Below are 26,539 nucleotides of genomic sequence, written 5' to 3'. Positions count from 1 at the left end.
CACTGTAAGGTTGGCGACGGAATCCGAGTTTTCCGTCACGGCCGCAGACTCGCACAGACAAGTAAGTCGTATATGAAAAGCGGATTGGACCGAGTGACCCGAAGGCAGTCGATTAAAAAGTGGTGGCGGCGCGTCGCCGTTGACGCAAAGCCGGCGCGGCAGGTACTCGATCTGTCAAATCGAGCGTCGGGGCCCCCGAGGTGCTCGGAGGAGGCGGCGGCGGCGGCGAGGAGCGCTCGGCGATCGGGTTCCGGACGAAAGCCGCGGCCCGATCTTGACCTTGGACGCTTTGGGTGGGAGATTCCTCGCTGAAGGATTCGGAATTACACTTGGGGAAAGTTTCCGGCGGACTTGGGCAAAACGGGCGACGGCGACGGCTGTCAGTCTCGGCACAAAGAGCAAAGAGCTCCGCGGCCGCGGGACCCGTCGTCATTAGCCGCCTGGCGCCGGGCGGGGGCCCGGGCTCGTTTCTTCCTCGCAGGCGGCGGTATCACAGCTCCGATCTGTCACCCCGCGCCCGCCTTAATGTGTGAAAGCAAGACGTGTTGCGCCTATTAGCACTTCTTGGCGAGGCTGGCACGCTGATCCGCGGTCTCCGGGGATCCCCGGCAATATGGTGGCGCGCGGTGACCGCCCGCCGGCCCCCCCCCCCGGCTGCCGCTGTCACAACACATCGCGCCGTCGCCCAGGCCGCGGCTCCGTCGCACCGAGGGGGAGCGTCTCGCCGGAAGGGTCTCTCCTTCCGCAAAAAAAAAAAAAAACTTTTGATGCCGCGAAACCCAAAGCATTTGGGCTTTGACCGACAGGAAGTGAGGGCAGAGTTTAAGTCGGCCGCCGTATGCCGGCTTTTAGCAGGAATCGCCGGCAATAAACCGACCAATATTGTCAGAAATGCGGCTGGCATGGTGGTTTTTTTTTGTTTGTTTTTAATGCAATCTTCACACCCTGTTTTTGGTGAGCTACGTTAATTTGTACCTGAGGCAGTCTGGCAGAAACACGGCTGCCACTCCGCGGCTACAGACCACCAAACATTCATCCACATCCAAGCGCATTTATACACTGGGGGGGAAGTGCCCGGAATTGCCCCTAAAAATGACCTGCGCCCTGGTAAGGATATGAACCGATGCCACTCCGGTTCCAGGCGTGCGACTACCTCTCAAGTCCGAGTCTCAAATGTTTTCAAGTGACTGTAGGGAGTGTGTGAGGGTCTTTAAGTCAGGTATGAGAATGTTTCGGGACTAATTATGAGAGTATTTTAGTTGCGTACTCGAGAGAAAGAACTTCACTAATGTGCATCCGAGAGTTGTAGTCGTGGTGCGGGGGGGTTTCAGCCATTTTTGTGAGACCATCGAAGTAGTCCGGGAGGGTCAAGTGGTGGAGAAAAAGTCAGGACCAAGTATGACGGTTTGGAACTGTTGCTTCTTTGTGGTTTTAGGTTTTATATTAGGCAATGAACGAACTAGTAGCTTGAAGGAAAACTGCAGTTTGTTTCCATTCAAACGCTGAACGCCGAAAAACACGTCTTTCAAATGCAAAAACGGAAGCGTTGCGTTCAGTTGCGCCACGTCGACCGTCACAAAGCTGGCATAAAAGGTCACGTTCACGCTCGGCTCGGCGAAACCTCCGCCGGTCCGAGCCCGGAGCCACGCTGACGCCGCGACTTTTGGTGCTCGCCGGCCGTCACCGCTGATCCTCCGTGCCATCGCCGCAGCGCTGGCCGGCGGGGGCGCGACGTCGGCGACGGAGCGGGTTCTGACCCGAAATGAAACAAAACGTCTTCACGCCAGAGGTGACGCCTGGGCGGTAACGGATACGCGGTCGCTGTGCAGGCAAGCGAGGTCAACGGAGGAGGAGGTGGGTGCGGGTGGGGGGGGGGGGTGGTAGCGTGGTTTTTGAGGTGCTTTGTTTTGGGGGGGCTTCATGTGATCTGTCGCAGCGCCACGGCTGGGTGACCATGCGCGCATTAACACTGACGAGACCGAGAGGTGACACATGCCGGCCTTCGGGGGGCCCGACTACACGCCGCAAACGTCCACGCGCCACCGCACGCCGAATTCTACTCACACCTGCACCACCATTATTATTAGAAACGGGCGGCGGTGGGAAGCGGCAAAGAACGAAAACCTCGTCACTGTACTGCCGGACGTTCTTCTGGCATCGGATCCAATCCGACGTTGTGTACGGAGCGATAAAAAGCTCAAATGAAGGTTTCGAAATGATGCGGCTGAAAACGGATATCTTTGAACGCTGATCGGAATCTAAAATCTGAATCTGGGGTGTTACGTTTCAGCTCTTTAGTCATCTTCACACCGTAGATCTCAAAGATTGCCCTTGAGGGACCCGGTTCGACCGACGTGTTGGCCCAAAAAAAAAAAAAAAAAATCGACATTTTATTTTGTATCGTTAACCCAAAATGGACCAAATAATATTTTCTGATACTTTCGGAAAATGATGCTCTGGACTTCAAATTTTCGATGATATTAAACCTGTTGCAAATTTGCGACCCCTGACCGGAAAGGGTTCAAATAAATGTTGAGTGACAACCGAACTATGATTTCTTCGCAGTATGTATTTCCATGTTTCTCTGGGATTTACATTTGGCCGTGAAGAACGTAAAAATGCAGAGAGATATCATGGTTTTGGAGTACGGAATTGAGTGGAAGTAGATAAAGGCAGAAGAGGCGAGGCTCTAGAGTGGAGCCTTGGGGCACGCCACATGTAAAAAGAAACAGTGGAGATATGAAGAGATTTGAGATTTTTTTTTTTTTTTGCAAATTACGTTTCCCTTTAATTCCCTTCACGTATCTCTCCAGCGTCATTAGCTGTTCATGACCACTTGTCTATGTTGTTTAAAAGGTACATATTTTACACCCGAAAATGATACTCTGGACTTCAAATTTTCCATGATATTAAACCTACTGCAAATTTGCAACCCCTGCCCGGAAAGCATTAAAATAAACGTTGAGTGACATCCAAACTACGATTTGTATTTTCATGTTTACATTTGGCTGTGATCAACGTAAAAATGAAATGAGATGTCGGGCTTTCGGAGGACGGATCTGAGTGGAAGTAGGTAAAGGCAGAAGAGGCGAGGCTCAAGGGTGGAGCCTTGGGGAACGCCGCGTGTAAAAAGAAATGATACTTTGAGAAGTTTTGTTTTTCAAATGATGTTTTCCTTTAATTCCCGTCACATATCTCTCCGGTGCCATCAGCTGTTTACGACCACTTGTCTATGTTGTTTAAAAGGCACGTGTTTTAATTCCGAAAATTAAGACCGAGTAAAAAAATGGCACCAAAAAAAAACGGATAAACTACGGAAACGTTCTCACGCCAAATAAGTGAAATTGGATCCCTTTGAGCAGTAACAGTGGCTGGAAATCACCAATGGAGGGAATATAGTACAAAAAAAAAATAATAATGAAATTTTCTGTTTGGTACAAGCTCGGCGGGTGGGACGGGAGAATGCCCTCCTCCCCCCTGGATGGCTAACAGGTGTCAAAAAGCAACGCTGAGGCAGATTGACGTCACCCTAAGCAGCGGAGGGCACGGGGCGGTCACCGGGGGGGGTTGGGGGGGGGCGACGATCGACGGGGGCCACAACAACATCCCGGGGAAGACGAGGGGGGAGGTGAGGGCGGCGGGGGGGGGGGGGGGTGTTGGTGTTAATAGGGGAGAGGGGGGACGTAACAAGGGCCATGCCGCCGTCACGTCAGACGGTGTCCAGAGCAATCAACGTTACTTGTAATTTTCTGAGCAATTAGAGCGCTTATTATATTGAGAACGCTCACCAGCTGACAAGCGCCGGCTCGAGGACGCAACGCGGGGGAGCAAACACACCCGAGCCGGGTGGGGAAAAGCAACACGAGGCGCTTTTGCCCAACCGACCGCCGTCCTCCTTCAGTTCTGCGTTTCAGATCTTAGAGGATTTCCCGGCGCACGCGAGCGAGTCAATCATTTTTCAGTCGTGAACGTCGGATCTGGCGCATCCTTTTTCAGTCGCGTGTGCGAGGGCGGTAGTCCCGGAATTTGTACCCCCGTACAAGGTGCGCATGTGTCAAGGTTTAACACGTTTGAAGCTTGAGTGCGTTTCAGGCTCTAACGCGCCTTCTGCTCCTCGCAGGACTTTCACAAAGCTTCAACGTCTCACGCAAAACACACGCACACACGTCTCTCCGCGTCGCCCGCCGCCGCCGTGACATCCACGCGAGCGAGTCTCTGCCCGCATCCTGTCCGCTCGCATCGACCGGTCGCTCGTCACGGGCCGGCGCGCCTCGGCCGGACAGGAAGCGCGTTCGGAAGTCACACCGGCGGTGGCGGCGGCGGCGTGGGCCAACGTGGCCCCCGCGGCGACTCGGAGTCACTTCCTGTGGCGGGCTCCGCCCACAAAAGCCCGCCGACGTGGTTCGACCACGGCAAACGACGCCCCCGGAAGGGCCGGACGAAGTGGCCGGGGCGAGGGAAGTCGGCACTGACCTGACCTGACCTCGGATAAGCGGAAGTGATTGGATCAAATCCATTTTTCCTACTGAAACAAATTGAAATCCCTCTAATCCGTTCCAAGTCCCAACAAAAAAATAAGATTCCACCGCGAGGGAACAGTTTGAAGTGAGATGAGGAGTTTTATTTCAAAGTGCTTTTTTACCCTCTTGTAGGATCTTCGGGCGATGACAAACTTTCTACGGGTTTTTTTGGCAAATACGAGCAAATTTTTTGCTATCTGCGGTTGGGCTGTCCCCGTCCCTGTTGACTTTATTGTACAGCGAATTAATTTCCTCATTGGAATAAAAGTAAATGTTATTTATATAGGTTATAAAAAGCCCAGTATTTAGTAAAAACATAACAAAACAAAATGTAAATGTAAAAAAAAGTTGGCAAAATGGATTTCAGTTTTCAGTTTTGGGTTTGCAATCTCACCCGGTCAGCGTGGACTTTTTAAGTTCTCATTCTGCCTGTGTGGGTTTTCCGCGGGTACTCTGGCTTCCTCGCACATTCCAAAAGCGGCTTCGAGGAAGTCTTGCGATTGTCTGGGGTGAACGTGAGCGTCGATACTTGTTCATATTTATTTAGCCTGTGATTGGCTGGCACCCCGTCGCCCTAGTAACAAGAAGTCGTCATCTGTTAGAGAAGAGCATAAAGTTCGAGACTCAACAACACAAAGATCCGCAACCCTCCATCTTGTTTAAGAGTAGCGTGTATAAATATACAAACCCCCCCCCCCCCCACCACCACCACCACCACCACACACCGCCTCCAGGGGCTCAACTCAGCCCAGCAGGAGTGAAATGCCCCCCCCCCCCCCACTACCGACCCCCCAACTCCCCTTCCCGTGTTCCTTGTGCAGATCCTTCACACCCCCCCCCCCCCAATCACCTCTCCTCCTCTCATCGTCTAATTAGGATCTCGGGCCTCGTTAGGGCCGCCACCCCCCCGGGGTGTCCGAGGACACGAAGGCTGATTCTATCCGACGTAACAAGTCAATGCCGAGGGGACGGATGCTAATTTTAATTAATTAAATGGAAGGGTCATCTTGTGATGAACTAGGGCCAGGGGGGGGGGGGGGGGTTCGGACCTGTCAGGACCTTGTTCCCCAGAAGCGAGAGATCCTACTTTTGAGATCTGTCCAGCTGTTGCTGTGTTTGTTTTTCTCACTTAACGTCTGAACTCAAGAGTTTGTTCGGCCGTTTGACTGCGCGAGTCACTGAAAGTGAAGCTCCTCAACTCACTTTGTGGATTCCCATAGAGACGTCAAAATTCCACATGATGGCAACAAAAGAATCATTTTATCGATTTGGCCTGAGCACAAGAACAATCAGAGTGCGTCATCATCCTGCCTCAAGCTCAAAAGTTTCTGGTTTCAAATTTCCAGTGTGGCGTTTACCTGTTCTAGCGGTTTTTGGCTGGATAATCTGGTTTCCTGCCACTCATCCTACGTCATCCGGGAGAAGCCCAATCGAAAATTATTCGATGAACAGATCAGTTCCTACCACAACCCAATCAGTAAATGGGTCAAAGTTCCAGTTCCCGCATTGTTGTTGCCACACTTTGCAAGAGTTTTTTTCTTCTCAGTCGCCCTTTGCAGTGATGCCGAGGACCTGCAGTACCAAAGCGCAGGAGTTCTGGACCCAACCAAGATTCCCGACAAGGAGGCGAAAGGCCAGAACAGGATAAACCATTTCTAAATGTTTTCGACATCAGGTTTTACGTGCCAAAACTACAGTTTCTATATAGCATGACACATTTTTCCGTAAAACTCCGCAACCCGCCCCCCCTTCAAATCCACCTCCACCTCCGCCGTGTGAGTCCGCCCCCTGACCTACTTTGGGCATTTGATCCCGACTGGAAGATCAGACCCTAGAGGGTGCGCCGTGTCAGCCCGCTGCCGCGTCAACTGCCGCACAAAGGGCAGCCTTTGTCACTTCACATTTTCAAGGCTTTTCCATTGTTGCGGTCGCGGGGCTCTGACCCCCCCCCCCCCCGCAACAAAACCCCGCAACTCGGAATCTTTGTGTTTATGCTTTATTGATCCACGCGTCCAACCAGAAAATGAGCCGCAAGACCGCAAATAAAGGAATTCCAAAATTTGACAGACATCACATCAAGATACGCCCTGGTCCGTTCTTGAAACCGGCCCTCCAGACACATACAGTATCCCCAAACTCTTGTGGCTAAACATCATGAATAATTTACGTGAAACCAGTCCAGGGTCAGGATCCGCCACCTGAGGGTCACCGCTTGCCAAGAGGCATTGCCAACGCGACTGAAACAGGACAACCGTGAGAAAAGCAGTTGGTGACTCACGCCCGACACGCCGGGCAACTGTACTTTGCACGCCGAACTAACTCGCTGCAAAGGAAGAACTGAAACCTTCTGAGGCTCCACAGATACATTGATATATTATTTTTGATTGAACGATAAAAACATGGCGTGATTGTCAAGGTCAGTTGAGATCAGTCGCGTCAGGTGTGCGGCGGGTCTTAAAGTAAGTTGGACTACTTTGCCGGCTGTCTCCCTGGCGTCACATCAGGCGGGTGGCGCACGATGCGGCGCGGCGGGGGCATTTTTTGTCCTTCGATGAGGCCCGGCGCAAATTAGCGCTATCTTTGCCGGTGCCGCTTACTATTTGACAGCGGGAGAGCGAGCGCCGCTCCTGGCGGGAAGCGAACCCGGCATCGCGGCGGCGGCAGCGGTGGTGGTGGCGGCGGCGACGATGGCCGTCACGGCGCCGGCGGTCGGCAGCCATCACGCGCAGCCGGCTTAATGCCGCTGATGAGAGAGAGCCCCCCCCCACCCCCACCCCGGAGGGCTCGGGCGCCCCCCGAGGGCGCGGCCTCGCTGCGTCAGGTTAACCCGAGCTGACAAGACGGGCAGCGCCAACGTGCTCGCACTTACACGTGCAGCGAGTCGTGGAAACAGCCATCGTTCTGCGCTATGATAACGACATTCATACCGAGGGTTGGCAAACTTTTTGGGGCCAGAGACCCTTCGTGACACTAAATACAGTCGAGCATATTTAAACATATTTCCAGGATCACAATATTGCGATATTGCGTATACAAACATTGCTTTGTTGCCGTTTGCGATTCCAAAAAAAAAACTTGGAGTAATATAAAAGGAAATAGATTGGAGGTGAAAGGAAGAACCGCGGAGTTGATCTCCTGGAATGCCGCCTCCCTGCCAGCTCCACCGGCACCATACCAAAATGGCTGGGACCCCGTCCCCCCCCCCCCCCGGCACCGCCACCACCCCCACCCCCGCCACGACTCCGTGTAACTCAGCCTTCCCTCGTCCCGTCACTCTCACTGAAACCGGAGATCTCTGCAATCGCGCGCTGACATTCCCACATTCCGCGTGCTGCTCCAGCTGTCGGGGCAGTCGTCCGGAATAGAACGATGACGTCGCTACGGTTACTCGAAAACGAACAGGAATCGTACACGCGTGAAAAGGGGAAGCTGTGAGCCGGTATCGTATGAAAGCGCCGCAGCTGCGATACTCGAATCCCCAACGTTAAGCGGCTCGTTAATAATGAAAGAGAAGAGTCCACAGTAAATTGTCAGTACTGTACCTGTACCTGGCATCAGCTCCAAGTGCCTGTACCCTGTGTCAATACCTTGCTCGTATACTTTGCGTCGGTACCCCAAGTCAAAAAGTTTGCATCGATATATTGTGTCAGTGCCTAAAGTCGGTACCCTTTGTCGGTACTTTGCATTGGTCCCTGGTTTCTGCACCTTGGATCTCTACCTTGCGTCAATAACGAACCCTTCATGGGTAATCCAATCAAATCTTTGCTTCAATAAATTGGATCGATCCTTCGAAACTGGATCTTGCGTCAATACCAATCATTTGTACCCTGCGTCCGAAGCCTGTACCAGTAACTCGGGTCAGTACCTCGGTCAAGGAAACCGAGGAGAAAAGCCAAGTCGTTGAAAGGCCTTGAGTCGGATTTGCGATCGTGCGGCGCTAACAAGTGTCGCTGGGCAGCAGCTACTCGACGCCGCTCAGCAGCATCCAGCGCCAAGACGGCGAGAACGTAAAACGTCTTCCGTGAGGAAACTTGCGGAAGGAAATCTGCGGAGCAAATGAGGCAGCGGGGCACGTTGTCACTTTGGCCGGCGTCCGTCGGCGTGATCGGTGTTGACTGAAGCCCTGCGTTTGTCAGGCGAGGTGTCTGCAGTCAAAGTGCCACAGCCCTCCATGTTGACACTCATTAGTGCGGGGCTCAAAGGCACATGTGCGGGGGGTGGGGGTGGGGGGGGCGGGACCAGAGGGCGACGGGCAGGGCGAGAGGCCACATCGCGCTAAAAATAATTCATTTCTCCTGATTGATTCAGATCGCAGTCGACTGATAGCCGCACGAATCGGAAGGCTGCCGGCCGGCGAGACCGCCGGTTGGCAACTTGTTGGCAGCCCAAATGGTGCTCGGAGAGCCCGGCCCGCCTGAACTGATTCGGACCGGCACCCGAGCGCAGTCACCGCCTCCTTAGCGATTATCAGAATAGAACCGAGATCCACCCCCACCCGCAAACTCCGAGAACATCGCTGTGTGTGCGCTGAAGTCACTGAAGACAAGTGCGGGTGTCAGTCAATCAATCAATCAATCAATCAAATCAACGGAAGCGTCATTACAGTGATTGAAAGATCCTGGCCCCCAGCTTTGAGCGCATCACGATTATTTGTTGAAATCCTGATTCTCTAAACCGGAGGGATGTTCACTCGGGACAAACTGATCGAAGTCAATCAGATGTTATCAATGAACGATAGTTTGGCAGGTGCAGAAGAAGTACTCGGGTTCTTGGGCGAGGGACTCGGCGGAACTGGAACGGAGAGGAAAGTCCAGAACTTCCCGGTTAAGACACTGGAACGTGTTGTGATCCAGGCTCAAAGATCCAATTGGCTATCAGGTTTGTGTCGGTTTTTGCATCCGCAACCTTTTTGAGAATCGGTGATTAGACGTCTCGACGTCTAAAGAAAACTGCTCATTTTACAGTTTCCAGGGAGCACTTGGAAAAACTAGAGGCCTCCTGGAAGTCTATTTTCTGGACAGATGATTCCAAAATAGTCGTTGGTCATAATGTGAAACTATTTTGGAAGAAAAGCCTTACAAAAACAAACCCTCCTCTAAAATGTTGAAACGTGGTGGCAAAAATGTAAACGTCGGGGCCGCTTTTCTAAATCCGGAACTGGACGGCTCACTATACTAATCAGGGAATCGTGAATTCTACGGCATTTCAACAAATTCTTGTCTGGACTTTCTTGGCACCTGGCAATTGGGATTAAAATGGACTACGCGACAAGACAACAAGCCGAGCGTTCAAACAAAACCACCGAGGAACGGCTTCAGAGAAAGAAGATCCGTAATCGGATGAGTACGGACCTGAACCCTATCGACATGTTGACCTGAGACCATGAGACCTGAAGAAATTGGCACATCGGGTACCAGACGTCCTTCCAACCTCTCACGACTGGCAAAGTTCTGCAAGAAGCTGGTCGAAAAACCTCCACAAGGACTTGCAAATTAGTTGTTTCAGAAGTAACGGCTACAGGAGGAAGAGCGAAAAACTACTAAGAAAAGTGTTCGCATACTTCTTTCTGTATGTATTAAAAAATACAGGAAGTCGGTGAGTCCCACCTCAACCGCGTCAACGAACGCTGAGAACGCTAAGCTAGGTCCTGTTAGCATGCTGTGCATTTTATGACACTTCCGATGCAATATATGGGTTTTGATCCAAGTCGGGTTCTTTGGGGAACGTGTGAAAGGGCAACTGGAGGGGCAACTGGTGGGAACGCACTTTCCCGTTACTGATTTGCCCTCCGTCAGGCAGTGCCGAGACGCCAGTGGGACCGAGTCCGGTGAGACAAGAACTCCTTCACGATTTTTTTTTTTTTTTGACCTCGCACTGTTGGTAAACAAGTTCCGCCAAGGTGCTTGCGGGCCGCAGAACGTAATCGTGGTTCTGCGATGTCATGGTGAAAAGGGTTATAGCGCAGGTGCCAAACTCAAGGGCCGGGGTCCAGATCTGGCCCGCCACATGATTTGACGTGGCCCTCCAAGGCAAATCATGTAGATCAACTTCTATGATTTTTGTTAGAATCTGTGACAAAATTTCAAATTGTCATATAATAAAATGATGACGTTGAGATATTCCACGCGTTTTGGTGTTCGCACACGTCAACAATAATTGAAAAAACCATTAGCCTTGATTTCTGAGTCCAAAACGAGTTTGTGAATTTAATGTGTAAATATGATGGGTCAATTAAAGATATTTATGGTTTGACAGGCTTAACGGCCCGCCGACGGAAACCGTTAACTACAACGCGGCCCGCGAAAAAAATGAGTTCGACACCCCCGGCCTGTCGGGAAATCAAATGATTTATTACGCGAGTTCACGTGGAGGTCCGGAGCGACCCGCTCCATGTAGTACGCGGCATTGATTAGCGGCTAATAATAGCCGCAGGAAGTGGCAGCTTGTTGGTTGCCGAAGAACACATTTGCACTTCGCCAAGACTGCGCGTGAACTCTGCTAAGTGTTGAAGATTTTTTTTGTTTGGTTCTCGTCATTTCCCGACATGTCTGCGGCAACGTTCGCCCTCCTCCTCCCTCACTTTTCGCAGCCTCCCCGAGCCCTCTTCGCACCCGACCTGCGGATCGTCGTAAACATATGCCGCGTTAATGACGAATCCGTGCCAGGCTGACACTCCGACGGGCATTCCCGCGACTTCTAACGAGGGATATTTACACGGGTACTGAATAGGACGCACGCCCTCGCTCGTGCGACACCTGCTCGCACGTTGATGGCCTTAAAGTACGAAGAGGAACAAACACCGTGTAGTTACCGGATGCCGAAATACACTCTGTACGATGAGCAAGATACGTGCGGTACTTATCAGACAAAAACAGGAAGGTGGACACAATACGAGCACGACTTACTGACGCTAGGCCAACGTGGCAACAAAATTAGCCTAGCGTGCTAACATAACAGGTAACAGGTTAGCATGACGCGGACTTAACTTTGCCACACGTAAATTAGCGGTGTTAAGTTACTTCTCATGGACACGCACGACAGAAGACGTGAACTGGAGCAATGCCAGGAGGGGCGTGGCCTAGTAACCACCCTGGGCGGTGCCACCTCTGGCGCTCATCACAGCAGTTGGGCATTCGGCACGTATTTGTGTTGGAGTTTTTGTCACGGGCATTTGCCAGTTGATTGAGTTTGCCGGGCGCGGACACTGCTTCTGAAATAAGAACCCATTGGACATTATGCCTTTGTTTTGGAGTCCTGCATTTGGGTCCTCCCCCGCACCGATGGCTCGTGACAGAATGAATTGGCCAGACACGGACCCGGCGGACTCAAACGTGAATTATGTTCCCGTCTTGGCGCCAGAGGACCGCGTCTCAACGCAGACAGCCCCTCCACAGCCGCCTCACGTTCCTGTTTGGACGTCACAACCAGGCCTTGGTGGCGACCGATCCCCGGCTTTGGGGGGGAAGTTTGTGCCTTCTACCGGTTCCCCTTGCACCCCTTTTTTTGTTTTTGTTTTTTCCGCATCTAGGATCCGTGCCTTGGGAGGGGTTTCTGTCATGAGCGGGGCTGGAGCACTGCTAGGAGGGGCTTGGCCTGGTCACAATACGAGCGGCGCCACCTCTGGCACTCGTCACAGCAGTTGCGCATTCGTCATGTTAATTGATCCAGTATTTATGTTGGAGTTTTTGTCACGGGCATTTGCCACTTCATTGAGTTTTCACCGAGTGCGGACACTACTCCTGAAATAAAAACCCACTGGACATTATGCCTTTGTGTCAGAGTCCTGCAACTGGGTTCTCCGCTAGCTCCGTAACCTAAATACCAGACAGTTTTGATATCATAATGACGCTACCTCCAAATGCTCTCTCTCTCTTTTGCACTCAGACCACCGAAATAGAAACCGCAATATTCTCCCGCTGAGGAAAAACATAAACTAACGAGCCTCGTCCATAGCAAACGATGCTAATCGTTGCCGTTTACGCGATCGTGGCTCGATCCAGGCACCGGCCCACGCGACTCGACGGACAAATCGATTGATCGGAATGTTTCGCGGCTGACGAATTTTTACGAAGGGCAGGGGCGAGGAAGTTGAGATGACGGCCAAGGTGAGGGAACGAAAGGCAAAGAGTTCCTTGGTTTTTTATTATTATTATTAGCGCAAGGACTGGGGAGAACATCCAAACTTGATTTCAAACAGTTGCCTGGGATGCTTTTGTCATAACACCCAAAAGATCAAAAAACAGATGGTTTTTTTTTCTTTTTTTTTTTTAACGTCATAAATCATGCTATGGTCAAACTGTTTTTTTTTTTTTTGTTTGTTTTTATTAAAGGTTTAAATTTTGTCCAAAGACACTAGCTATGAAAGAGAATATTAAAAACGTTAAAAACGAACAAATTGCGGCTGAAACCATCACAGCACAGGAAGTCCGCCCACCTGTTTTCCGGGTTTGGGTCAAGCGATGTTCTGCATAAAGTAAGAAATTCAGAATAATCCGCGCACGTTCTGCACGGGGTTGAACAGTTTGAGGAACGAGTTGAAAGCGCTTCAAAGAGCTCTTCGTTCGTTAACTTTCCCGTGGAACGTGACGACTGCGTGACACAGTTCCGTTTTCAGCAGTGACGCGACGGTTGACCCCCCGTGCGACGCGCGTGCACGCGCAGAGCGCAAGCGAGGGGCCGCACCTCCGCAATAAGAGCGCGCGCGCTAAACGCACAACGTCGCACACGTGAGCGAGTTTTGCGCGAGAGCCGCTGCGGAGGATCCGGCCGGCCTCGCAGCTTTTATTCGGATGCGCGCCCGAGACTTTCTTTCATGACTTTTGCGGGGGCTGCAAATGGGCGGCACGGGTGGCAACCTCTACCTCAGCATGTTGACCGGCGCCGCCGAGGCGCAAAGCCTGCAGGCGAAGAGCCCCGAGGGGAACGGACACCCGCAGCCCACCCGCGGCAGGGCCAAGGAGCCGCTCCAGGACGCTCGCTTCTACTACCCGGACGCGGCGGCGGGCGGCCAGGGCGGCCAAGACGCCCTGGCGCTGCAGCCGCACTACCACCCGGAGCAGGCGCTCGGCGGCTTCGGGGCCGCCCAGCCGGCCCGCTTTTACGCGCAGACGCTGGGCGGCTGCCCGTACGCGGGCGCCGCGGGCTCGCCGCAGAGGAGCGCCGCCCGGCCGGCCTTCGGGGACGGCTTCCCGGCGGTGGGCAAAGACGCGTACCCGGCCTCGCCCGACACCTTCGGGGCGGGCTACCAGCGGGCCGCCCTGTACCCGCTGCCCGGCTTGCAGCTGTGCGGCAAGACGCAGGCGCTGCTCAACAACTACCCGCTGTGGGCCAAGTTCCACAAGTTCCACACCGAGATGATCATCACCAAGCACGGCAGGTGAGAGATGCGCACCGGCGGCCGCGGCCGCCGTCGCCGCCGCGAAACGGCCTCGGAAACTTTTCTTCAGTGCGGATCGGGTCACTTTACTCGATTACTTTTCATGTCCGATCATCATCATCATCATCATCATCGTAAAATTCCACACGCAAGAGTTAAAAGATCAGGATCATAAATACATTCTTGAGACTTAGACAAAAACTTCTCATTCGCAAGAGAAGAACTATCGGCTATATTCAACAATGCAATATAAAAGTGGTAAAATTCAATAAATACAATGATTCAATAATACAATAAATGACACAAATATTTCATATTCTTCATCATAATCCTAATAGTCTAAACGCCAAAGTATGCTGCTAATTATTATTGAAATACTGAAAGATTTAACAATCGAAAATAACTTCACTTCCAGTGTTTAATAATTCAAATTTATTCTAAAGTTTCTTTTTAAATCCCCATTTATGTAATTTATACAATTTTATTGAGGCACACGTGCTTGCTTGAGAGAAACCTTCTGGAATAATTATGATATTCAAGATGAAATTGACAAAAATAAACGTCTCCAGTGTTTAAAATGACAACTATAATAAAAAAAAAAATCATAGGATGATAATTAGACACGCTTTTATTTGACAGAAGCTTCTGGATCAAAATTTGATTCTTCATACGATTCAAAATGCAAACGTGACTAAAAATGAGCCACTCGGGCGGTTAAAAACGATGAATTATGATGACAACATTGAAATATTCCTGACATTCATAAATAAACTCATTTTATTATCATTTTCAAATTTCACGTTGAAACCCAAGCTGTCAGGCCTGGCCGGAATCCAATATGAATTATTAAATTGTGCACCTTCACGTCATTTCATAAAATTGAAGGAGTCCATTGCCTGACGTTTTGGGGGTGGCAACATTTCATTTCTTCTTTTTTTTTTTTTTTTTTTGTTTTCGTGACCGTTGCAAACTGAATTTTGAGAAAGTCACTAACTCGTTGACTCATATTTTCAATATCAACTCAAAAAAAAAATGTGGAAGAAAGATCACCCCCCCCCACCTACACACACACCCCTCAGCGTACTACTAAAAACTAAATAGGATGACACACACAAAAAAAGTCGCCGCAAACCTCAAAATATGTGCAAGGAGAGAAAATGTTATCAGAAAATATGACAATGGAAAAAGATGACACACTTTGGAGGAGCAAAAAGCCATTTGTTTTTTATTAATGGCCCAATTTCATATTTCGCCTTTGACGCAAAGGCATCGGCGGTACTGATTCAAAGGTGAAGAGGAGAGTTGAAAGAAGCTCCAGAGACTGCAAAGTCGGCAGCCCCCCCCCGACAAGGTTGAAGCACCTTTGAAGCCGCTTTGAGGCTCGCCGGCTCCTCGGCGACTTGGATTTCACACCGCCGCACATTTTTAATATATCAAGAAAGAAAAATCGGAGGGGGGGGGGGAAACCCCCACACAAAAAAAAAAAAAAAAAACTCAATCGCAACACCATCGCAGTTGTTCTGGAGGTGCCGAAGATCCAGAAGGTTCTTCTTGGGGTGGCCTTCGAGCTCATTTTTCGACTGGACTTGATGTGAAAGGAGGCTGGGTGGGGGGGGGGGGGGGGGGACTAAATTCTGCGTGTCTGATTCATATTTTGCGTGCAATTACATTTTTTTTCGCCAGAAAAATCTCGACACGGTTGCTTCACTTTGGATGTCCTCCCCAAAACAACAACCACAAAAAGTATGCAGGTTTTGTTGACGCGTTAACATTACTTTCCTCATATTTAAGCAATTTTGCAAATCATAAATTCTCCATTTATAATATTAAACGTTAATTTTTTTTTTTTTTTTTCAGGGAGGCAACTGCGACCCGGCCGCAATCGGTAACGTAAGACCAAATCAAATAAGAGAAAGGAAAAACAAATACATGCACGTGCCGTACGTAGACAATCAACTGTAGAGTGCGATATAGTTATGTAATAAAATGCACGACGTCGTCATATGAATAAAAGGTTCAAAAAGGTGCCACGATCGTGCCGAAACGTCCCCGTATTGAGACGACGGGGGCGGCTTTGATTTGAAAAGTGGAAAGATCGGTCAAAAGAAGTGAGGCATCTGGGGAGGAAGTGGTGACTAGCCGCGGCCATCTTGGAAATGCGAGCCGCACCGATGAATCGGGCGGGGGGGGGTAAATGCCGAGTGCGATAAAAGGCTCGCCGTCAAAAGTTCCGCTCGGAACTCAACCTCCGTTTCGGACCCGTTGGCCCACTGTAGTTCTTGGTCTCAAGTGCGTGCTTAAATATTTATATTTATCATCCATCCATTGTCTTAGCCGCTTATCCTCACGAGGGTCGCGGGGAGCGCCGGAGCCCATCCCGGCTGTCAACGGGCAGGAGGCGGGGCACACCCTGAACTGGTCGCCAGCCAATCGCAAACAGCCGCACTCACAATCACACCTACGGGCAATTTACCGTGTCCAATTCATGTTTATCATGATTTCTGATTTCAAATTGATTTTTTTTTTTTTAAACGGAAAGGGAAATGAAAAGAGCTCTGCAAAAATGCAACGTACGTGTTTCACTCAAGTGATGATTCTCGTTTTCTTCTAGAAATTACTCCGAATTTAACCCCCAAATAAAATATTTTTATGCAGAATGTATGGATAGAAAGTGAAAAAATATTTAAAAAAAAAAAGGGTCCAGTATTACTTTCGTCTTTTCATTTTCATCCATCTGCTGTTTATAATACAATTTAATTGTGGATATGTTACGATGAGACATTGACATGATTTTTAATCATAACCACGATGTGGGCAGAGATGAAAAGGACTTTGTTGAAGAACAAATTCGGAAATATGATTTTTTTTTTTTTTTTGTAGGCGTCTTCCCACAGGAGTTTCACACTCAAAGTGGGGAAACTGAAGTGGGCGCCCCGTTTATTTTTAGTCCTAACGATAATCGGCATGCCAGTCATCGTGATTATATTTCATTTAAATATTAGGAAGTCTTCTTTTCTTCTTCTTCTCCCCCCCCTCCAAAAAAAAGCAGAAGTGCGACCATTTTGGGTTCTGACAGTCACTTCCTGTGTGCACGTTTCGCCTTCGCAGAAACGCCGAGCGAGCGCCTCGTCGGAGAGCAAAAAAAAAAAAAAAAAATCATATTTCTGAATTTGTTCGTCAACAAAGTCCTTCTCATCTGCACCCCTCGACCATACCCACATTAATTTTCCAAGTATTCGCCTCATCAATATGTCATGCGTCTGTCAAAATCTCCCCAAAATCATCAATTATAGACAAATTTTATGTTAATTATTTTTATATCAAACCAATTCATTTATTATTATTATTAGTCCCACCCATTAAAAGGAGAATGATTGCACCAAAGCACTACTTTTTTTTCCTGATAGTGCTTTTGCCTGCTTTACGGAAGAAGCTCCTCCTGCCATTTCAACATAGTTCCCTGGCACCGAGATGGCACAAGGTGGCGCCAAAGCACTATTTTTATATTAGACGGGAAACACCAAGTCATGGAGAATGCTCTCCCGCTTTTGCCGTGCCGGGGCCAGGTCCTGAAGCTCCTCCCTTCACTCCGACATGTCGCCACGGGATGGCACCCAAGCACTACTTTTCTCGTCGACAGGCCTTTCAAATATTCACACCATGTGAGCAGAGAGCGTTCCAGTCATGGATGCAAACCAAATCCGAAACTGGCAAGGAGCAGACGCTCTCTTCTTTTTTCTCTAAAGTATCGAATGCGTGAATAGCATTTCTGGCGGCGTTCAGTAGGGGTGGATGAGTATCCATACCAGGCGTTAGACTGATCCAAGCCACAATACTTCACGAGGCAAAACCAAGGGCTGACGTCCAGTGTGGTCCTCCTCACCAGTAGCTGGCGCCACACTCATTGTCAGTTCTACGTTGTACAATTGTACGCTTCAGCACCTCTTCCGGGGATGGGTCTGAAAAACTGAATGTGGTACTGAACATGCCGACCGGGGTCCTTGGAAGAGAATTTTCACCTGAAGGTTTGCCAAGGCCCGGACGCCGGACTCGAGTGCCGACCGGCGCGGAAGTGTCATCCCGATATCCGCTTCCTCCGCCGTACATTCCGCTTCCGGACTGCCAGCGGCGTTCCCCCCCCCCAACCCCCCCAGCTCCTTGCTGCACTTCCGAGGACTCGGGACCGTCGGCGCTGACGGACGAAGCGCCGTTTGGCGTTAGCGTCAGCTGTCAGGCGGGCGCAACGCTGACAGATTTGACATCCGGTGGGAATCCGCTACCTTTCTGCTCTTTAAGAAACTGCAAGCTTGACTTCACAGTATTATTTTTTTTCCCCATTGACCAAACTTGTCACTCAACTCAAGTCAAATTTTCCCATTGAAATGAATTGAAATGTCGTTAATTTGATCCAACTTGAGGAAAATGTGGCATTTTTTTTTTTGGGGGGGGGTTGTGGTTTTATATTTTTTTAATCCCTGTATTGTGTAAAAACTGGTGGTAACAAAGAATCGATTAATCAGCAACTAATCGATTATCAAACTAAATAAGTATTTTTATCATTTAGAGACCATGCTGAAGTTAAACTTGCCCACATCCTCAGAAATTAAAATTCTTTAACAGAACATTTTCTCTGATTTCTAAATGGATTATCTTTGTTTAATCCAAATAATACAATTCTTTTATTTTGAAAAGGAATGCCCAACATTTTGACGTATTTTCTGAAATATTAAGTACCAAACCAGTGAATGACTCATCATTTTTTGTAGTGAGAATTTTAAATAATGTCCTGCTATATATTTTTAATAAAGGATCAATTTTTATTTTTTTTTTGATCCGATTCATTACTTAACCCCCAAAAAATATCAAGAAATTAAGCAATTATCACAACAATCATTGGTTGCTGCAAAATCATGAAAAATAAAATAAATGAACTGTTTTTTTTTTTTTTTCACTTGCGGCACAGTTGATCAGCTGCTAAAGCGTCGGCCTCACAGTTCTGAGGGCCCGGGTTCGATCCCGGCCACGCCTGTGTGGGGTTTGCATGTTTTCCCCGTGCCTACGTGGGTTTCCTCCGGGTGGGCACTCCGGTTTCCTCCCACATCCCACAAACATGCAACATTAATTGGACACTCTAAATTGCCCGTAGGTGTGATTGTGAGTGCGGCTGTTTGTCTTTATGTGCCCCACGATTGACTGGCGACCAGTTCAGGGTGTACCCCACCCGCCTCCTGACCGTTGACAGCTGGGATAGGCTCCAGAACTACCCACTGACCCTCGTGAGGATAAGCGGCAAAGAAAGTGGATGGATGGGTTTTATAACTATCTACTGTAGTATTCGCATTTTATAAGTGTGCCTCGAGGGGGCGTGGCCTAATGAGTGTAATCAGAAACTGGGGTCTTTTCATCTGCATGAGAGTGTCCGGGTGTGAGCTGTGGCTTACAGCAGCTCATTTTGTGAGTTTGAAAATAACAAAGCCTTAAAAAAAAAAAAAATTCAAATTAAAAAACAAAAATCAATCAACCCCCGCAGCTGTTTTCCTGGCTTGAAACAACACCTGACCCCACACTGCTCAGAACCTCGACCCAAATCAAGTGCTAAAATCCCCAGCGCTAGCCTCAATCGCTATTTATAAACAGCTTTGCAGCTTTTATTTAGCGACAAAGGAACGCTAACGCAAGGCGACTCTAAAATGGCCGCCCCCTCAGGTGCCCCGGCGACCCGCGGCAAAACGTTTTTCCGCCTTTGCACACCTCACTGGCTCTGACGCCGCCGCCGCGCCCCGGGGAGCAATTACATTCATTAGCATGAGCGCTTTTCACATTTAGCTAAACGGCACTGTCAACGTGCGCCGCCGCCAAAAGAAACAAAACGTCCTCGCCCGTTATTCACGATTCCCACGTGAACCTGATAGCACCATTTCACAAATCCCTTAAAATTTACCGTCACCATATCAATTAAAAAAAAAAAAAAAAAAAAATCCACCACCCGCGCTCAACATTCTGCTTCTGTCTTGTTGTGATATGGCAAACATTTTATGAAGCTAACTATAATATACGGGCATTATAGAAGCATTTACATTTGAGTCCTCACCATTATTTTTCCCGCTTTTTTACTTATTTATTTAATTGAGCTAAACCATAACACATTTTTTTTTTAAATTGAGTCGTACGGAGTCACTTCCTTAGCATCTTTAGCCTTAAAATGTTAAACTACTGTGAGTTAGCATCTAGCTTAGCTAGCCCACATGAACGAGAGGACCATCCTCTTTTAAAATGTTTCATCGTTCATTTTGTGTTTTTTGTTGGACTTACTTGATTGATTGAAGCAACAGCTGAAGACCACAAAAGTTTGATTCCAAGCTTCAAAAAACTGAATTTAAAAAAAAAAAAAAAAAAGGAAAAAAAAAATCCAGATAATCCACAGATGCAGACTGCCAAACCGGACGTTACGTAGACTGCTGGGACTAGACCGGGCCCAGGCGGGCCGATTTGTGAATTGGATCGGCAGGCACCTGAGGGAAAGGGCGGGGCTACAGAGAGCAGGTGAACGTTTAAGTCACAGGTGTCAAACTCAAGGCTCGGGGGCCAGATCCGGCCCGCCGCACGATTTTATGTGGCCCGCCAAGGCAAATCACGCGTCAGCTTCCATCGTTGTTAAAATATGTACCAAAATTCAAATTTGCCATATCATAAATGATAGGCGGTAGAGTGGATCAACTAGTAAAGTGTTGGGCTTACAGTTTTGAGGTCCTAGGTTCAATCTCGGACCCGCCTATGTGGAGTTTGCACGTCCTCCCCGTGGCTGCGTGGGGTTTTTCTTCGGGCACTCCGGTTTCCTCCCATATCCCAAAAACATTAATCGGACACTCCAAATTGCCCCAAGGTGCGATTGCGGCTGTTTGTCTCCAACCAGTTCAGGGTGTACCGTGCACTCCCCGCCACCCTCGTGAGGATAAGCGGCAAAAGAAAATGGATGGATGGATGATAACCTTGAGGTACTGCAAGCATTTTTCTGTTATCAGACATCAACAATAGTAGGAAGAAAAAAAACAAAGATTAGCCTTGAATTCAGATTGCAAAAGTAGCGTAGTTCATAAATGTCATATGTAAATGTGATGAGGTGATTCATTATTTTTTTATGGTTTCACAATCATAACGGGTCCTCCGAGGGGAAATCGTAACTCCAATGTAGCCCCCCCCCCGGGACAAAAAATTATTTTGACACCCCCCTGCCTTAAAGTGAAGCAAGATGCACCAATTGACCGGTCAATCATGGATTAATTTTTTTTTTTTAATGATTTATAATGATCGTTGTTTCTATTTCTGTGTACAACAGTTTCATTTCAGTTTTAAGAGGCATTTTTGGAGACTTTTTTTGAAACGAGAAAAATGTAACAACCACATCAAAACGTTTTTTTTTTTTTTTTTTAGAAGGGGGTGGGGGTGTGGGGGCTTCCCCGAAATAAGCCGAGCGACGCCCCTGCATTGAACCCCGATGAATTCTTAAAATTGCATATTTTCTTTTTCCAGGAGGATGTTCCCGTTCCTGAGTTTCAACATCAGCTCGCTGGACCCGTCGGCGCACTACAACGTGTACGTGGACGTGGTTCTGGCCGACCAGCACCACTGGCGCTACCAGGGCGGCAAGTGGGTCCAGTGCGGCAAAGCGGAGGGCAACATGCCAGGTACGGTGCCGCCTCACCCCGCGGGGGGCTCGTCCCGTCTCCGCCTCACGAGACCGCTCGTCGTTGCCCCCCCCCCCCCCGCAGGAAACAGGATGTACGTGCACCCCGACTCCCCCAACACGGGCGCCCACTGGATGCGGCAGGAAGTGTCCTTCAGCAAGCTCAAGCTGACCAACAACAAGGGCGGCACCAACAACGTGGCGCAGGTACGAAACCCCCCGACATGCACCGCGCGGGGCATCGCATTTATCGCTCAAATTTCAGTTCAAATGCGTCATCTGGAAAAAAAAAAAAAAAAAAAACATTTTTAAGAATGTAAAATAGATGCATTGGGGGCGATATAGTTTTAGTTTTCAATTTTCAATTCATACATAAAATGAAAAATCGTGGAGGGACCGGTGTACTTCAGTTTTTGATTTACATTTGAGCATCGTTTTTCATGTAAATTTTATATATCTAAAAATATTATTTCCATTTAAAAATTCAAGTATAAGCACAACATAAAAGGAATGAATCGGTGTTTTAATGTCTTCAACTTTAATTCCATTTTTAATCTTAAGGTACTATGAAAAAAATGAATTTTAGATTTACGTTTAACTTTGATATACAGAAATCTTAACATTTTACAAGTAGAATCTAAAATTGCGTAATTTCCATTTGAAAAACAATATGGGGAATCCGTTGATTATCATTTTAATTCATAACCACAACATGAAATTAATACATTGGATCTATGCTTGATGTTTGGCAAAGTGCTGAAGTAAGTAAATGGGCAAATTATTATTTTAATGACATTTCTTCATTTCATGAGACATTTTTATGGAACAGATTGACAAGATTTTATTTTTTTTCTTTTTAACGTGAAGTAGTATCTAACATTTATGATTTTTTTTCATTGTAATTGTATTATAAGACAATGTAAAATGGATGAATTTGTGGCTTTTCATTTGAGTGTAATAATTTCACAAGTCATATGCGAAATGGGTGCACAGGTAGATTTTCATTTTGCTGTATGAGCGATTAATTTTTATTCGAGATGACGTTGAATATGCAACGTATGTGTTCAAGATAAAATCATAAAAATACCAGAAATGAAAATATAGATGATGTTGCTCGTTCAATATCAACAGTAGAAATTAACTTACTACAGTCACGTGCATTTGTTTACTAGCTGCTATCAAAATTAGATTAGCGCATTCCCCAAATATTTTGAGTGGAATACAACATATTTCATCTTGCGTCGGATCGATTGGAAATTTTTTTTTTTTTCCCCCCGCGCGAGCCACCAAAGCCGCGACCCGAACGACGTCACTGACGCCATTTTTGTGCCGGCGCGCGCGCAGATGATCGTGCTCCAGTCGCTGCACAAGTACCAGCCGCGGCTGCACGTGGTGGAGGCCAAGGAGGACGCCGCCGAGGACGCCTTCCACCCGGCCAAAGCGCAGACCTTCGTCTTCCCCGAGACGCAGTTCATCGCCGTCACCGCCTACCAGAACGCCGACGTGCGTCAAAGTTTCAAAGTTTCGCCCAGGCTGATGGCGCCGCATGATCTTGCACACTGTTTTTAATTTTTCCTCTCTCATTAACCCCCCCCCCCCCCACAGATCACACAATTAAAAATAGACCATAACCCCTTCGCCAAAGGCTTCCGTGACAGTTACGACACGTGAGTATGATTAAAAATAGGTTTGCTGTGGATGCAAAAAGTCTGCACACCCCTGGCTCGTGTTTTTGCAACATGAAAAATCATTTCAAAACTTATTTCTGTACAACTCAATTGAACATTTTGTGGGGGGGGGGGCGATTTGAAAGAGGAAACGTACAGTGAAACAATTGGGATAGTGTGATTGGGTAAGTGTGCACACCCTCCGATAAGCAGGGATGCTCACAATTAACCAAACAACATTCATACTGAAGTGACTCTGATTAACCACAAAGTTCAAATACATAAGCTTTTCCTGACATTTTTTTATATCAAAAAAACCTGGCAGTGGGGTGTGTAGACTTTTTTTTTTTTTTTAAACAGGGATTGAGATGACACGCTGTGGCGACCCCGAAAGGGACAAGCCGAAAGAAACTTACTTACTTCTGTACTTTTACAATGTACATAATACATAAATATAATTTGAGACCGCGCGCTACGACACGAGCAACTGGGACGCCTGCTAAGACAGGATAAGCACACGCACACACACAAAAAAAAAAAAAAAAAACAAGATGAAATATGAGATAAGATTCTTGTTTTCATTGCGGTTAAACAGACAAAGCATGCTGGAAACAAGATAACGTAACAAAAGAATTAAACGCCCTAATAAGATCAATTTTTGAATCATAGAATCAGTATGTATAGCGCATTTTGATATTAGTGTAATGAACTGAGTGCAAGGACTGAAAAATATACTACTGCATATTAAAATTTCAATGCATCAGTGCTAGCCAATTTAATCATCCATGTTACATTGATTCTTTTTAAGATAGTGACAGTGTTATTAATTTTGATACGTAGCTATATGAATATATCGGTAAAATGTGCAGCTAAGTGTCCTTTGAGGAGATACTTGATAGATGTTTGAGGTTTTTGGGCAGGAAGTAACAACTTCTCTAACAACCCCCCCCCCCCTCCACTTCCCCTTCCCCCACCCCCGCCCCCGCCCCCCCTGTCGCCCGCATAGCTTGTACGCACCGCCAGACCCCGAACGCATCACCCCCTCCCCCACGGAGAGCCAGCCCCTCCTGCCGGGGGGCTGCTACACCGCCGGCTACCTGCCGGAGCCGTACGTCAGCCCCCTGCCCCAGAGTCGCTTCTACGGGCGGGAAGCGGCGGCGGCCGGCCAGCAGCCCAAAGACGTCCCCGCCGGTCCCGGGCCGCACTGGTACCTGCCGTCCCAGCAGGCCGTCGCCCCCAACCGCCTGGACTTCGTGTCGTCCTTGGAGGGGGACTTCCCTGGCAACGCCCTCTACAAGCCCTTCCCGCTGCAGACCCCCCCGCACCCGGCCCTCAGCTACTATCCCGAGCACCCGTTCGCCTCCACCAGCGTGTCCACCGCGGCGGGTTGGACCGCCGCCCGGGCCCCGCCTCAGTACCTCGCCAATAAGCCCGCCCCCGGCCTGGCCTGGCTCCGCCCGCTGTCCTCCTCACCCTCGTCGCCCGGCAACGCCAGGCTGCACGCCGCTGCGCTGGAGCCCCTCCCGCCGGGCGACAAGAGCAAAGACGGCACCGGGGGCGAGGAGCACTGGCTGGACCCGTCCCTGGTGAAGTCGCCCGACTCCGTGGACTCGGCCCAGTTTGAGGGCGACGTCAAGAAGAGGAGGTTGTCGCCCCCGCCCAACCGCGGCGCCCAGCTGTGCGACAAAGACGCTGACTACTTTGGCTACTACATTCACTGAGCCGCACTTCTGGACACCCGGCCCACCAGAACCACTGGAGCATTCATCTGTTATCCAGCCTAAGGTCCGTGTACTAGTACACTCTTTGTCCTGACTAGTAACACAGCTTCTGGATACTCGTCAGTCTACTGTGGAAAAAAACTCGTAGGAAGGGCTTGAATCGAGTCATCGAGTGGTCAATTTGACTCTCCCGCATCATATTTGTGGATATGTCGAACCGTCAAAGTGACCGTCACGGGTCCGTGGTCCAAAAAAGGTTGGGGACTGCAGTAGTGCGCTAAAAAAAAATAAAAACATTGACACAACTTTCATCCCGTTATTGTCGGGGGAAAAAAACGTACATACGGTGAACCTTCGCGAAGTGCTGCCGCGAGTAGCGAAAATCCGCAATCGACGGCCACCTAATAAGGTTTGCGTTCCTGTAGAGATGCCGCGAAATCGTTTCGCCTATTAGACAAGGTTATGGCTAGACTAAAAGAAGCTCCTCCCCTCGGTTCAGCACAGCGTGCTTGGCGCCACGATGCCACCAGATGGCGCCAAAGCAGTGTTTTTATATTAGACATGACTTTGGTTGAAGCAACAAAATTAGCGGATAGAGGACGACACGTTCCACGCTCCAAAATGTGCAATTATGCAAAACTTGGGTGAATTTTCAAGTCTGGGGGGGATCATTACTCCGTTGTTCTACCAATGCCACGAATTGCCGCGACGTCGTCGTACAGTAACGTCATAAGCGGCACCGGGAGTCTAAATTTGTCTTGCAAGTCAGGGCCAAGCTTCTACTAATACACGGACCTTAAGAGCGAGATCCAGAACAAACGATGGCCGGAACCAATTTTTATGTTCGGACATTCACGATTTGAGGACGCCAAACGGACGCGCCGCGCCTCTGGACCAGGCTGTCTTCAACTTTTTGGGTCCATGGATGAATTTTTTTTTTTTTTTTTTTTTTTTCCCAAGGATGACCCCCCCCCACGCCCCACCCCGTCTACAAAACAACTCACCACGTGGATCCCTTAAGATTAAAATTGTCATATTATGATATCAAAGTTTAACATGGGAACAAAGGCAGTATTGAACAAGTGAATTTTAAATACATCCTTTTTTTTTTTTTAGTCTGGTAAGATTTTTGCCTTTCGTATAGGAAGATTTTTTTTTTGTCTACGAATAAAATATTCTTGGGGGGAAAAATAGGCTTTATGTTTTCAAAAATATATATAATTTTGGGGCGATGAAATGCCATACTCGTATCAGCGCTTTTAATTGGGAGTGCAGAGTCATCGGTTTTTGCAACACAGCGTGTCCACAAAGTCTCCAAAATTTTACATATTTACTATGAAAGGAAAAGAATAGACAAAACTCAAATTGAGAAGTAAAATGAATTTCATTTTGTCGTCGTTGCCTCATTTGACGCACTTTTTCACGGGCAATATTCTTCGAAGTATTCGATTTCTTGCCGTCTTGGTTGCGGCATAAGCTCATAAAGTTGAGCAACGGCGGCAGACATTTTCGTCCATATCATATTTGATTGCAATGATAAAAAAATTATAACCGTACTTTTTTTTCATAGT

At 48.5% G+C, this 26,539-nt stretch overlaps 1 protein-coding gene and 1 long non-coding RNA gene across 2 annotated transcripts; one reads left to right on the top strand and one right to left on the bottom strand.

The window, feature by feature from the left end:
• Positions 1 to 370: 370 nt before the first annotated feature.
• LOC133495371 (uncharacterized) lies at positions 371 to 20,285 on the bottom strand. The gene is made up of 2 exons (XR_009793550.1): positions 20,209 to 20,285; positions 371 to 739 (listed from the first exon to the last, which is right to left on the bottom strand). It is a non-coding gene; the product is annotated as an uncharacterized LOC133495371 (long non-coding RNA).
• tbx21 (T-box transcription factor 21) lies at positions 12,981 to 25,891 on the top strand. The gene is made up of 6 exons (XM_061809935.1): positions 12,981 to 13,896; positions 21,427 to 21,581; positions 21,666 to 21,787; positions 22,925 to 23,083; positions 23,186 to 23,247; positions 24,254 to 25,891. The coding sequence occupies exons 1-6, from the start codon at positions 13,355 to 13,357 to the stop codon at positions 24,966 to 24,968; spliced, it is 1,755 nt and encodes a 584-aa protein (XP_061665919.1). The 5' UTR covers positions 12,981 to 13,354; the 3' UTR covers positions 24,969 to 25,891.
• The last annotated feature ends 648 nt before the right edge of the window (positions 25,892 to 26,539 follow it).

Source organism: Syngnathoides biaculeatus, chromosome 22 (assembly GCF_019802595.1).
Source record: "Syngnathoides biaculeatus isolate LvHL_M chromosome 22, ASM1980259v1, whole genome shotgun sequence".
In the NCBI taxonomy this organism is placed as follows: Eukaryota; Metazoa; Chordata; class Actinopteri; order Syngnathiformes; family Syngnathidae; genus Syngnathoides; species Syngnathoides biaculeatus.
The sequence above is the reverse complement of the archived record's forward strand: the minus strand, read 5'-3'. Positions and strand labels throughout refer to the sequence as shown.